Raw genomic sequence first — 13,380 nt, forward strand, 5'->3', positions numbered from 1 at the left:
GAGCCATCTCTCCAGCCCTTCAAGCTTTATTTAGGCAGTCATACTGTTGAAATTTCATGGGTGGTTTTTCTGTCATATCTAGAAAACAAAATCTTAAAACTCTTAATAGGTGATTTCAGCATTTGCTTCATTTTTTGATCTGCTGTCTGATGAGTATTTCTTGGTTCTTAATATGAAAAAAGATCTAACATCCAGAATTTCAGAGTTCATGAGAATAAATACTCTATTTTAGTAAATATCCCCAATGGGATATTAGATGGAATAGCTTAAGGACCATATGGAGATATATGTTCAGTATCTTGCTGGGTACACCAATACTACCCTGTCAAAGAAGAAACACTGATTCATATGGGAAGTAGAGGTTCACTTTCCCTGTTGGACACAAAAAGACTTTTACTTGCCTGGTAAAAGTGGGTATCACTTTATGTCACTGTTGATTCTAAATCAGGGCAGATGCTGAGACCATAATGGGGAGAGAAAATATCAGTGTTGTCGGCCTTGATAGAGCAAAGAAGTGAGGACTTGGCCTCACTGACATAAAAAAGAAAAGATAAGATAGAGATGACTAGCTTCACCTAGAACTGACTTGTTCAGTCATTCTGTTCCTGGGTGGGTCTTAGATGGGATGACTGTGGGCAGAAATGAAGGGGCAAACATGGAAGATCAGATTTCTGTTGGCTCAGCTAACCTAAAGGTTAACTAAATAACTTTTTTCATTGATGTTTAGTGAGAACCAAGTAAAGAGTGCTGAACTGTTTTTCCATAACCTTAGGCAACTCTGATCTTTTTCATCCAGCTAGACAAAAGGCTAATGTGAGAGAGTCTATACAAGCATTTTGTCTGTGTCTGTTGTGAGTCCAGATTGAAAGTTTCTTTAGCATCCTTTCCACAGAAGATTAGAATACATGGCAAGGCAAAACAGGGACTACTGGCTATGCCATTTCTAAAATCCTGTTGTACTTGGACTACTTGCTTTTCTCTTTCTATTTTTTTTTGAGGTTTTTCTATTTTTCCATATTTTCTACCAATCTTTAGATTCCTGCTAAAAGGAAGACGTTGAAGGATTGAGGTTACTTTACTTTTGCTGGTTTTAGAAGTGTTTTTTTTTTTTAGCAAGAATACTTTTGAAAATTGACAAATTTATTGTAGTATTGTCTGGAACAATTAACTCATAAGCAATATGTAAACTTTATAATGTTTTTTGGTGTTCAAACATTATGAATATATTATATCTGACAAAAATGAGCTAGGTTTCATTGTTATTCTAAGACTAAAAATATGCATAAATATGTGTATTTATTTATATATGGTACATTATAAATAGCATATCAAGGTTAAACTACATCATACACTTTTGATAATTTCAGATTATTTGACTCTCAGTCAGGCAGTCTTGATGCACACCTTCAAACCTAGTAACTGGGAGGCAGAGGCAGGTGAACCTTGTAAATTCAAGGCCAGTCCTGGCATACAGAGAAAGTTCAAGGACAGTCAGGGCTATTACACAGAGAAAGCATTTACCCCCCCCCAAAAAAAAAAGAAAGAAAAGAGAGGAGGAAGAAGAAGAAGAAGAAGAAGAGGAGGAGGAGGAGGAGGAGGAGGAAGAAGAAGAAGAACAAGAAGAACAAGAAGAAGAACAAGAAGAAGAGGAGAGGAGGAGGAGGAGGAAGAGGAAAAGGAGAGGAAGAGGAAGAGAAAGAAAAGAAATAAACAAAACAACAACAAAAAGTTTTCACAGTTTTTCCACCAACACATTTAAAAATGTTTTTATGCCTCAATACTCAATCTTGATTCAGTTACTGGACATATGCTTTAAGGAATGTCCTAATAAAATTCAAAATTCTAAAATCGGTCAAAATAAAAGAAAAATCTCACAAAAATTAAAAACCCCTTACAAGACAAGTGAACATTTCTGTAAATTAGTTAAATACAAATCTATTGCTTCTTGAACATATGTGCTCTAGGGTATATCTTTAAGCTACTTAATGTTATTGCTTACTAAAACTTTTCAACTTGATTCTATTTACTAGCATGATCTCAACTAACTGCTATATGATTACAAATCCTAATGTTAATCATTCTTCCCTAATGTTCTTCCCTCTACTTGATTCTAGGCTGACTTATTCAATGAATCCTGACACTCTTGAGATTCTATTTGTTTCTTCTTCATTTCTTTCTTTTCTTTCTTCCTTCCTTCCTTCCTTTCTTTCTTTTTTTCTTTCTTTCTTTCTTTCTTTCTTAGACAGGGTTTCTCTGTGATAAGGAACTCACTTTGAAGAACAGGATGGCCTCAAACTCAGAGATCTTCCTACCTCTGCCTCCAGGGTGCTGGGATTAAAGGTGTGCAACCATTACACTGAGCTAAATTTGTCCTTTTTCCCCCTTGAGATAATCAGATCTCATTATGTCTGGGTGGCTTAGAACTTGACGTATTGACTAGGCTTGCCCCAAATTTCCTACGATCTTTTTGACTCTGATTGCCAACTGCTGGAATCACAGGCTTGACTCAATCACCCAAAGAAAGATGGGACCTGGAGCTTTGTGCCTGCTAGGCAAGCACTCTGCAAACTCAACTACATCCTAGCCCCTCTTTTTCTTTTCTAGTTTGAGAGCAATTGTATAGCAATATTTACTGAAGAAATCATACAGTAGAAGAGGTGATATAATGAAACCAATAGTTTCTCACATAATAAGTTTAAATGACTTAAAATTAATAAGCAAAATAAAGGATAAATTACAAAATTTTCAGTTTATTGAAGTTGATACTGAAAGTTCAATAAAATTAAGCATTATATACATATTTTTATATATCAAATACAAGACTTGTAAAGACTTACGGGCAGAAGAAATTTAAAAAAATAATCCATTATATATATTAATATTTATACATAATACTGTCTTATATTTTCAACAAATCACATAGGAAGGGTTTTTGACATATATATTTTACTTACATTTTCCCCCAGAACTGTATTGAAAACATCAGATATAAAATTTTATGGCAATTCTGTAATATAAATGTATTTTTAACTTGAGTAGATTAACTAGGAGTACAATAATGTCTTCACATACCATAAGATTTAATGATATTTAAGTAACAATTTCCCCCTCAGCTTCTAAATAAAATGCTAAAGGCTCTGTAGGTGTGAAAATTTCATACTATACCTTGATTTCTTCTATTTCATCTGGTACTATCTTGTATGCTGATATAGTTCCACCCAACCTGAAATTAGAAGAAAATATTCTTAAAACTAGCAACAGTGTAAAACATATGAATGATATATACCATTAGCATTAGAGTACCACCAGAAATCTCCAAAGACCTACTTCAATAGCCAGGGGGAAAACATTTTTGATTCACTGCCCCATTTATTAGTTTAGAAGAGACAGACAACAAATGACTACCCAAAGAGAAAAGATTACATTGGATTTTTGTTCTGAACTAAACTTCTATTATTGATGGTTTTAATAATGTTGAAGCCATCACGTTTATAACTGGATTCTGTCACAACATACATCAAGAACTGAAAGAAGACCTGTTTTTATTTGTTTAATTAATAAACTTGACTTCTGGGAATAGTTTGTGAAAGTTTCTGAAAAAGAGATCAAAAAGTAAAGTTAACAGATCCTGCTTTAAGCCTATTTCCTAGTTTCCCAATAATTATCTTATGTTTGTGTGGTGCAATTGTCACAACTAATGCACCAATACTGATTTTGTTTAATTTTTTAAAAAAACAGAGAGTTGCCGGTGGTGTACGCCTTTAATCCCAGCACTTGGGAGGCAAAGGATGGCAGATCTCTGTGAGTTCAAGGCCAGTTTGATCTACAAGAGCTAGTTCTAGGGCAGGCTCCAAAGCTGCAGAGAAACCCTATCTTGAAAAATGAACAAACAAACAAAAAACAATAAAAAAAGAGAGTCTGAGAGATGAATGTGTCTAGCACTATTAAAGAGAAAGAGAAAATAAATCATGAGTTGCAAAATGTTTGAGTCCTAATATTTAAAGTTAAATTATTTCACAAAAGAAAGTTTTAAAGACATTCATCATTTCATTCATCATTTATGCCCGACAATGCTTAAGCATGCATGGGCAGCCTGTGTATGGCAGTTCTCCAGTTGTTCCTATCCTGGGCAGTCCTAAATGCTTATTGTCACACCCAAGGTTTCACATTCTTCCTTTATGCTGTCTATCCACAGTTTTCAGGGACTTCCTCTTCCCCTTATCCCGTGCACTCCACCAATAAGTGTTATCTTTGGGTATCTGCAGTCATTCATTCTCAAAACATGGCCAAAGTATCTCAAGTGTTGCTGCTATATCCTGTAGTTTACTTCCTTCTGTAGATAAAGCTGTTTCTTAATGTCATCGTTGGGCAGCCCATCTCTTCATGTAACACCTAGAATCCTCCTGACACATGCCATCTCAAACACATTCAGCCACTGCTCTGAGGAGCGTTTCATTTTCCAGGTTTCCGAGTTGTAAAGAAGGCAGCTGAAGACAAGTGTCTCATATGGTGTTGGAGGCCCTTCTGTCCATGGCTTTCATTGGTTGATGAATAAAAAAACTGCCTTGGTCTACTTGATAAGGCAAAACTTAGGTAGGTAGAGAAGACAGAAGTGAATGCTGGGAGAAGGAAAGAGTCAGAGAGAGATGCCATGGATCTGCCTGAGACAGATGCTGGGAAATTTACCCGGTAAGCCACTGCCATGTGGCGATACACAAATTAATAGAAATGGGTTAAATTAAGATGTAAGAATTAGCCAATAAGAAAGAAGAGCTAATGGGACAAGCAGTGATTTAATTAATACAGTTTCTATGTGGTTATTTTGGGGTTAAGCTAGCTGGGCGGCCCGGACGAACAAGTGGGCCCTCCTTGCAACACTCATATACCTGTAATTTTGTTGTAGTTGTTGTTATGTCTCTTCCTGACCAAACCTTTCCCAGTGTCTGGAATGCAGTCCTTGTCATCCCTATCTGCTCTTGATATGTGAAAGAGTTTCCTCTCTTTAATTGAGATTTCGTCCCAGATAAACGAAGTTACTTATGTCTGTTACATCAACTTCAAGAAGGCATTTGATAGCATTAGGAGGAAAGGACTTTGAGAAACAGGTTCTACAGGTACCCAGAGAAAATCATAAGAATACTAGAAAATGCCTATAAAGATACCTTTGCATCAGGCTGTGGTGGCGCAGCTGGACGGGAGTGGCGCACACCTTCAATCCCAGCACTGGAGAGGCAGAGGCAGGTGGATCTCTGTGAGTTTGAGGCCAGCCAGGTCTACAAAAGATAGTTCCAGGACAGGTTCCAAAGCTAAAGAGAGACCATGTCTCGAAAAACCAAAAGAAGAAAAAAAAGATACCTTTGTACCAGTCAAAGTCTGTGGAGAATTAAGTGATCAATTTAAGACAATTGTAGGAGTGTTGCAATGTTGCAAGATGCATGCTCTCACCACTACTTTAATATACTACTGGAATTTATATAGCAACAGCCCTGGAGTATGAGAAGATAGGCATACAGATAGGTGGTGTACAAATCAATAACTTGCATTTCTCTGGCAATACATCACTACTTGCTGAAAGTCCAAATGAGCTTAAGGCCGTGGTAAACTGAGTAGTAGAAATAAGTGAAAAGCTTGGTATGAAAGTAAACATTGAGAAGACTGAGAAACAACACATGGGAAGGGTGCACAGGGATTTTAACATTGTAATAAAGAGTCAGAACCTCAAGCCGTCAATTTTAAAGACATTATCATTATATAGATAGATATTTTTACAGTTCTTGTTTCTTTTTAACAATTCTTTATAGTTAAAGCAGTTAATTAAAACTAACACATACAACAATTATTACATAAATGGGATAGAGTACAAAAAAATTCCAATTTCTATAAAAAGAATTCAAAGATTCTCTGGTGAAAATGGTTGATAAGGGAATAAAACTACAAAGCTTCATTGCTATGATCAACCTAAATCCTATTTACAGGAACAATTCTTTTCTCATGATTACTGTTAAGAAGAACGTTAGATACCTCAATCTGCTGCTAGGAAGATAGAGAAAGGTAACTTTCCAGATAAGTATTTATATAACTTCAAACCAAGGAGAATGGTTTTGACCATGAAGAAGGTGAGGCAAATCAGATGACATGGCTATTACAGTAGGGCTTACAGAGTAAGTTCCAGGACAACTGGGGCTGTTAAACAGAGAAACCCTGTCAAAGAGAGAGAGAGAGAGAGAGAGAGAGAGAGAGAGAGAGAGAGAGAGAGAGAGAGAGAATGGAAATAGAGTATAAATTCTGAAGGAGAATATTCAGTAAACAGAAGTAATTCAGAAAACCCAAGGATTTGGTGGGGAGAGTTTAAGAATAAACTTATTTCAAACTATCCTTTTTCCCCTATTTCCTGAATACAGCCAGAAGTAGTGGTTCTGACCACTACTAATTTCTGAAAATGGCATTCCCATTTTCATGGCATCATTAAACATTCAAATTTTTAACATGTTATCAATGTCAGTTTCTTTACCAGGCCCTAGGTCTTACTCCAGATTTTATTACACAAAGTGTCCATCTTACTGATGAAGAAAGAGTAACCTCTGAAATAAGTATATAAAAAGTATTATGCATTGACAATCACACTAATAATAATAGCTTCAATACTACAAGTAGTACAGAAGTCTCTCTTATCTGGAGCACACAGGACTAAAAGAATTTCAGATATCCTATTTTAGGATTTTGTAATATTTGATATTCATAACTTACAGATGAGACCCAACTATAATCAAAATCATCATTGCTATTAAAAGTACATTTATTTACTTATTTATGGATGTGTGTGTCACTATGGGCCAAAAGACATATAGAGGGCAGAGGACAATTTGCCAGTGTCAGTTTTATCCTGCCACTACGTAGGTTCCAAGGTGTAACTTGGGTTGTAAGGCTTGGTTGGCAGATACCTTTACCCGCTAAGTCATCTTATTCGTCCTGTGTTTTATACACAAAGTCTTTGGGTGATTTTTTTTAAACATATCTTTAATGTGCCTGCAAGCACTCATATAGAATTTTCAATTAAGGCATCATGTTGATGTTCAAAATGTTTCAGATTTTATAGCGTATCATGTTTCAGGAGTTCAGATTAGAGTGATCAACCTGTATATTCATTTAGTATGTGTAAAGCACTATATTAGAATTTAAGTTCATTTTATCAATTAATCCATAGAATTTACAGAAGCTATTCTAAAAAGTGTGAAGTTTTCACAACCTTATAATTGGAGCACTGACTCCATATAAAATGGGTTTCATGAAACTGTCATACATTAACATACATATATAAAATAATGGGCTTCATTATGAAACTATCACACATTAAATTTATTATATTTAGCCAATCCACTACCTACTGTACCCCCATGTCTTGGGTTCACTTCCTACTTGCAAAGAGCATCCCTTCTATTTTCATGTCTTATTGCTTTATATCTACATTCTGCATGGCAGAAAAAAATACTTGTTTTTCTTTCTAAAAAAAATCTGGCTTATTGCTTTACGCATGAAAGTTTAACCCACTTTCTTTCAAATGACATAATTCTATTGTTGTTATGGATAAATAATACTCCAGTATTTGCACATTTTCTATTCATTTACCTACTGAAATGCATCCATGAAGGTTCCAAGACTTAACTACTGTGAACAGTGCAGCAACAAATGTGTCAAGTCCACCACACCTTGACTTTTATTCCTTTGGGTATAGACCCAGTGTCTTAGGCAACTCTTATGAAGAAAAACATTTAATTAAGGTGGTTTATAAACACGGAAGAACATGGTGGTATGCAGCCAGACATAGTACTGGAGTGATGATAGAGAGTCCTACATCTTGATCCTACAGGTAACAGGAAATGATCTAAACTAGACGTAGCTTGAGGATAGGAGACCTCAAAGCCCACCCCTACAGTGACATACTTTCTCCAACAAGGCCACATTTAGGTTACAAGGCCTCACCTCCTAAAAGTTTCACTTCCTAAGGACTTGAGGGGGGCAATTACATTTGAACTACCACATTCTACTCCCTGGTCCACATAAATTTGTAACCATGTCATAATGTAAAACGCATTTAGTCCAACTTTAACAGTCCCCATTGGTGTGGGAAGTTCTTCTGTATATGTACTGTATATGTGCTGCTTTTATTGGTTAATGAATAAAGCTGTTTAGGTCAGTGGCTAAGGAGAATAGACCTAGGCGGGAAAACTAAACTGAATGCTGGGAGAAAGAAGGCAGAGTCAATAGACAGAAGTGACAAATGCCAGAACTTTGACTGGTAAGTCACAGCCACATCGATGAACAGAAATGGGTTAATTTAAGATATAAGAGCTAGCTAGAAAGATGCTTAAGCTATTGGACAAACAGTATTGCAAATAATATAGTTTCTGTGTGTTTATTTCAAGTCTGAGCAGTCAGGGAACAAACAAGTGGACTCCAACGACACCCCATACTCTACAACAGTTTCAACAATGTTTGGAAGTCCAAAGTTCAAGGTATTTTCTGAGATTCATGCAGTCTCTTAACCGAATCCCTTGTAAAATCAGTCAAAAAGCAGATCACATACTTCAAACATATCACATCACAGTATCAACATTACTGCTCTGAACATAGGGAAAGTAGAATAGTGAGGATACTAAACTAAAACAAGATTGAAGACCAGCTGGACTAAATCCAAACGCTACACCTCCATGTCTGATGTCAAAATGCTTTCAGATCTCCTTTCAGCTTTGTTGACTGCAACATACTGAAGAAGGATGCTTAAAAGAAACCGACACTAGCTCAGAATTGAGAATAATAGAGGGTTATTTATTTAGGGGTAGACTCACAAATCAGAATCCTCTGCTGCTGTGGAGAACAGCAACTGAATGCCGCAGTCGGAAAAGAGGCCACTTACTTTACACTGGCAAAAATAGTATAAGAGGCCACGCCTAAGAGTACAGGTAAATTAATGGCTACTGGTGGTAGGAATTCCTACAGCAATATATTTCTGTTAGGCTGGTTCCATTCCCTGATAGCAGCTTTCCTTGGCAGGTAACCCACAGCTTTGACATCTCTAACATCTTGAGGCATCCAAGGCAATCCAGGCTTCAACTTCAGTTTAACCCAATGGCCTATCAAGACATCCATTCATGGACACCCCTGACACATGTCTGGATTCAGCAGCTTTCCTTACGCAAGGAGGCAAATTATATAACACCATTCTTCTATCCTTAGGTCCAGAAAAAAGTGCCTGCAGAAGCCTGGTTCTACTGCTTACTGAGGCTGGATCATGGTCCCTCTTTTAATTACATCTTCACCAACTTTCTGTTTTCAAAGGTTTCCTTCATTGCCTATACCAGACTATCCTGAAAATGGATCTGTACAACAGGCTGCCTTCAAACTCAGAGATCTGTCTGCCTCTGCCTCTTAAGTGCTGGGATTAAAGGAATGAACCACCACACCTAGCTCTAAGCTTTTCTTCAATTTCTTTTCATAAGCTGGAAACTCAGTTGGGTGAGATCTTGCCCTGAAGTCACCCTTTATTCCATTTCTTAATCAGTTTAGTAAAAAGATTGAACACAAGACTTAGTTCCATTCCACTTCCTGGTGATTCTTTTCTCCTCCGATTGTACATCCTTGATCGCCTTGCTCCATTTCATTATAAATCTTTATAAACATGTACATGAGTAACTACGCAACAGAATCTATACTAAGCTGTTTAGAGAATTCCTCCATCAACAGAATTAATCCAAATCTCTTCACTTTGGCCTCAGGAAGACTCTTCAGATAAGGACAAGAAAATCAGTCCCATTTGCAGCATGAATTCTAATTTGTCTTAATAAATAAAACACAGAGTCTGATATCAGGGGATAAAAACTGGTATGTGTTGTTAATCTCTCCCAAAAAATTACAACAAGCTCTTTGCCAGGGTTTACTTTCTGCCCATAATTTGTCAATTTCATTTTTTAATGAATAATACTACCATCACTGCTAAATCTATTCACAATAGTTAACAAAGTACCAATTTTCCTTAAGAATTAACTCAGAGACCTTTTCCATATAAATTTTTAAAATTTTTTTACTAGGTTTATGTGGGTAAAAAGATCAATTCTAAGATAATATCTTTCCTCTGCATCAAAACTCCTGTAGGGGAACATTTGGAGGGAAAATATCAGAAGTGCAGTTAAGCTTCAGATCCACATAATCCACATGTGCCTTCTGTAATTTCTCTTCCACCAAAGCCAATTCTCTCTTAGCTTCAGCTGCTAATTTCCTAGGACTATTTAAATCCTCGCCATCATCTAAGGTTTTGATGATCAAATTACTCAGTTCATCAGATGTTATCCCAATAGTAGGCGGTAGATAAGAAATGTCTCCTAGTGATATTGGAAAGTCATTAAGAGACTGCAATTGATCTCTCCTAATTTGCACGGTATAATTTTTTAAACTATTTTATAGTCTAAATAATTAATAGAATCTCCTCTTTGTATTTTTTCAGGAGAAACAAGTCAAAATTTTCTTTACTTCTTCAAACATTCTTTCTAAAATGTCTATTTTGAATCAGATAGTAAAATATTATCAATGTAATGGTAAACTATAGATTCAAGAAATTGCAAACGTATCATTTCCAATGACTGACACACAATATACTGACACAGGGTGGGGCTATTTAACATTCCCTGTGGGAGAATTTTTTTATTGATCGTTCTTAACAGGCTGAGAATTATAACTATGCTCAGTGAAGGTAAATTTTTCTCTGTCTTTTTCTTGTATAGTGACGAAATAATCTTTTAGATCAAAAACTGTAAGAGGTCATCCATTAGGCAATAGAGAAGGCAGAGGAATACCAGGATGTAGAGAGTCCATTGGTTGAATCACCTTATTAACAGTTCTTAGATCTGTTACCATTCTCCATTTTCAAGTTTTCTTTCTTTTTTTTTTATTTTTGCTGAGCTCTAGATTTTCCTCTGCTCCTGTCCCTGCTTCTCCCCTCCCCTTCATCTCTCTCCCAAGGTTCCATACTCCCAATTTAATCAGGAGTTCTTGTCTTTTTCTACTTCCCATGTAGATTAGATCTATGTATGTCTCTTAGGGTCCTCACTGTTGTCTAGGTTCTCTAGGATTGTGAACTGTATTCTGGTTTTTTTTGCTTTATGTCTAAAAGGCACTTAAAGAGTGTTCCCTTTAACCCACAACTTCTCCAGCATAAACTGTCATCATTGTTTTTGATCTTGGCCATCCTGGAATCTCAGAATCGTTTTGATTTGCATTTCTCTGATGACTAAGGATGTTGAACATTTCCTTAAGTGTCTTTAAGCCATTTTAGATTCTTCTGTTGAGAGTTCTCTGTTTAGGTCTGTATTCCATGTTTTAAATTGGATTATTTGTTCTTTTGGTGACCAATTTCTTGAGCTCTTTGTATATTTTTGGAGATCAGATCTTTGTCTGATGTGCGGTTAGTGAAGATCTTTTCCCATTCTGTAGGTTGTCTTGTTGACTGTGTCCTTTGCTTTACACAGCTTTTCAGTTTCATGAGGTCCCATTTATTAATTGCTTCTCTCAGTGTCTGTGCTACTGGAGTAATATTTAGGAAGTGGTCTCCTGTGCCAATGTGTTCAAGTGTACTTTCCACTTTCTCTTCTATAAGGTTCAGTGTGCCTGACTTTATGTTGAGGTCTTTGATCCATTTGGACTTGAGTTTTGTGCATGGTGATAGATATGAGTCTATTTTGATTCTTGTACATGTTGATATCCAGTTATTCGAGCACCATTTGCTAAATATGCTTTCTTTTTTTCATTTTTATTTTTGCTTCTTTGTCAAAAATCAGGTGTTCGAAGAGATGTGGATTAATATCTGGATCTTCAATTCGGTTCCATTGATCCTCCTGTCTGTTTTTATGCCAATACCAGGATGTTTCCAGTACTGTAGCTCTGTAGTAGACCTTGAAGTCAGGGATTGTGATACCTCCAGAAATTCTTTTATTGTACAGGATTGTTTTGGCTATCCTGGGTTTTGTGCTTTTCCATATGAAGTTGAGTATCATTCTTTTGAGGTCTGTGAAGAATTTTGCTGGACTTTGATGGGCACTGCATTGAATCTGTAGATTGCTTTTGGTAAGATTGCCATTTTGCTATGTTAATTCTACATACCCAAAGAGCATGGGAGATATTGGTGTCTTCTTCAATTTCTTTCTTCAAAGTTCCTGTCACACAAGTAATCCACTTGTTTGGTTAGAGTTACTCCTAGATATTTTATGCTATTTGTGAAGGGTGATGTTTCTCTGATTTCTTTCTCAGCCCTTTTATTACCTGAGTACAGGAGGGCTACCGATTTTTTTTTTTTTGCGTTAATCTTGTATCCTGCTACATTACTGAAAGTATTTATGAGCTGTAGAAGTTCCTTGATAGAATTTCTGGGGTCGCTAATGTAAACTATCATTTCATCTGCAAACAATGACAGTTTGATGACTTCCTCTTTTCCAATTTGTATCCCCTTGATCTCCTTCTGGTGTCTTATTGCTTTAGGTAGGACCTCAAGAACTATATTGAATATATATCCCTGATTTCAGTGGGATCGCTGGGAATTTCGTTTCATTTAGTTTGATGTTGGCTTGCCATATATTGCCTTAATTATCTTTAGGTATGTTCCTTGTATCCCTGCACTCTCCAAGACCTTTATCATGAAGGGATGTTGTATTTTGTCAAAAAAATTCTTTCAGCATCTAATGAGATGATCATATGGTTTTAATACTTCAGTTTGTATATAAGATGCATTACATTGACAGATTTTCATATGTTGAACCATCCCTGCATCTCTGGGGTGAAGCCGACTTGATCATTGTGGATGATGGTTCTGATGTGTTCTTGGATTCGATTTGCCAGTATTTTATTTAGTATTTTTGCATCAATGTTCATGAGTAAGATTGGTCTATAATTCTCTTTCTTAGTAAAGTCTTTCTGTGGCTTGGATATGAGGGTAATGTAGGCTCATAAAAAGAGTTTGACAATGTTCCTTCTGTTTCTATTGTGTGGAATAATTTGAGGAGTATTGGTATTAGTTCTTCTTTGAAAGTCTTGTAGAATTCTGAGCTGAAACCAGGTCCTGGACTTTTTTTGGTTGGGAGACTTTTGATGACTATTTCTATTTCTATTTCTTCAGGAGTTATAGGTATGTTTAATTTGCTTATCTGGTCTTGATTTCATTTTGGTAAGTAATATTTATCCCTTAAGTTGTCCATTTCCTTTAAGTTTTCCAATTTTGTGGAGTACAGGTTTTCAAAATATGACCTGATGATTCTCTATATTTCCTCCGTGTCTGTTGTTCCCCTTTTCATTTCTGATTTTGTTAATTTGGATATTCTCTCTCTCAGATTTCTTTTA

General features: G+C 36.2%; 1 protein-coding gene across 15 annotated transcripts in view; it reads right to left on the reverse strand.

The window, feature by feature from the left end:
• Nucleotides 1–13,380, reverse strand: part of Gphn (gephyrin) — a 351,833-nt gene that overhangs the window by 257,778 nt on the left and 80,675 nt on the right. For all 15 annotated transcript variants that reach the window (XM_087911715.1, XM_087911713.1, XM_087911716.1 and 12 more), the window contains exon 3: nt 3,166–3,223. In XM_087911715.1, coding sequence (XP_087767841.1) covers nt 3,166–3,223 — 58 coding nt within the window. The remainder of the gene's footprint in view (nt 1–3,165; nt 3,224–13,380) is intronic.

Source organism: Myodes glareolus, chromosome 11 (assembly GCF_982192425.1).
Source record: "Myodes glareolus chromosome 11, mMyoGla1.1, whole genome shotgun sequence".
Lineage (NCBI taxonomy): Eukaryota > Metazoa > Chordata > Mammalia > Rodentia > Cricetidae > Myodes > Myodes glareolus.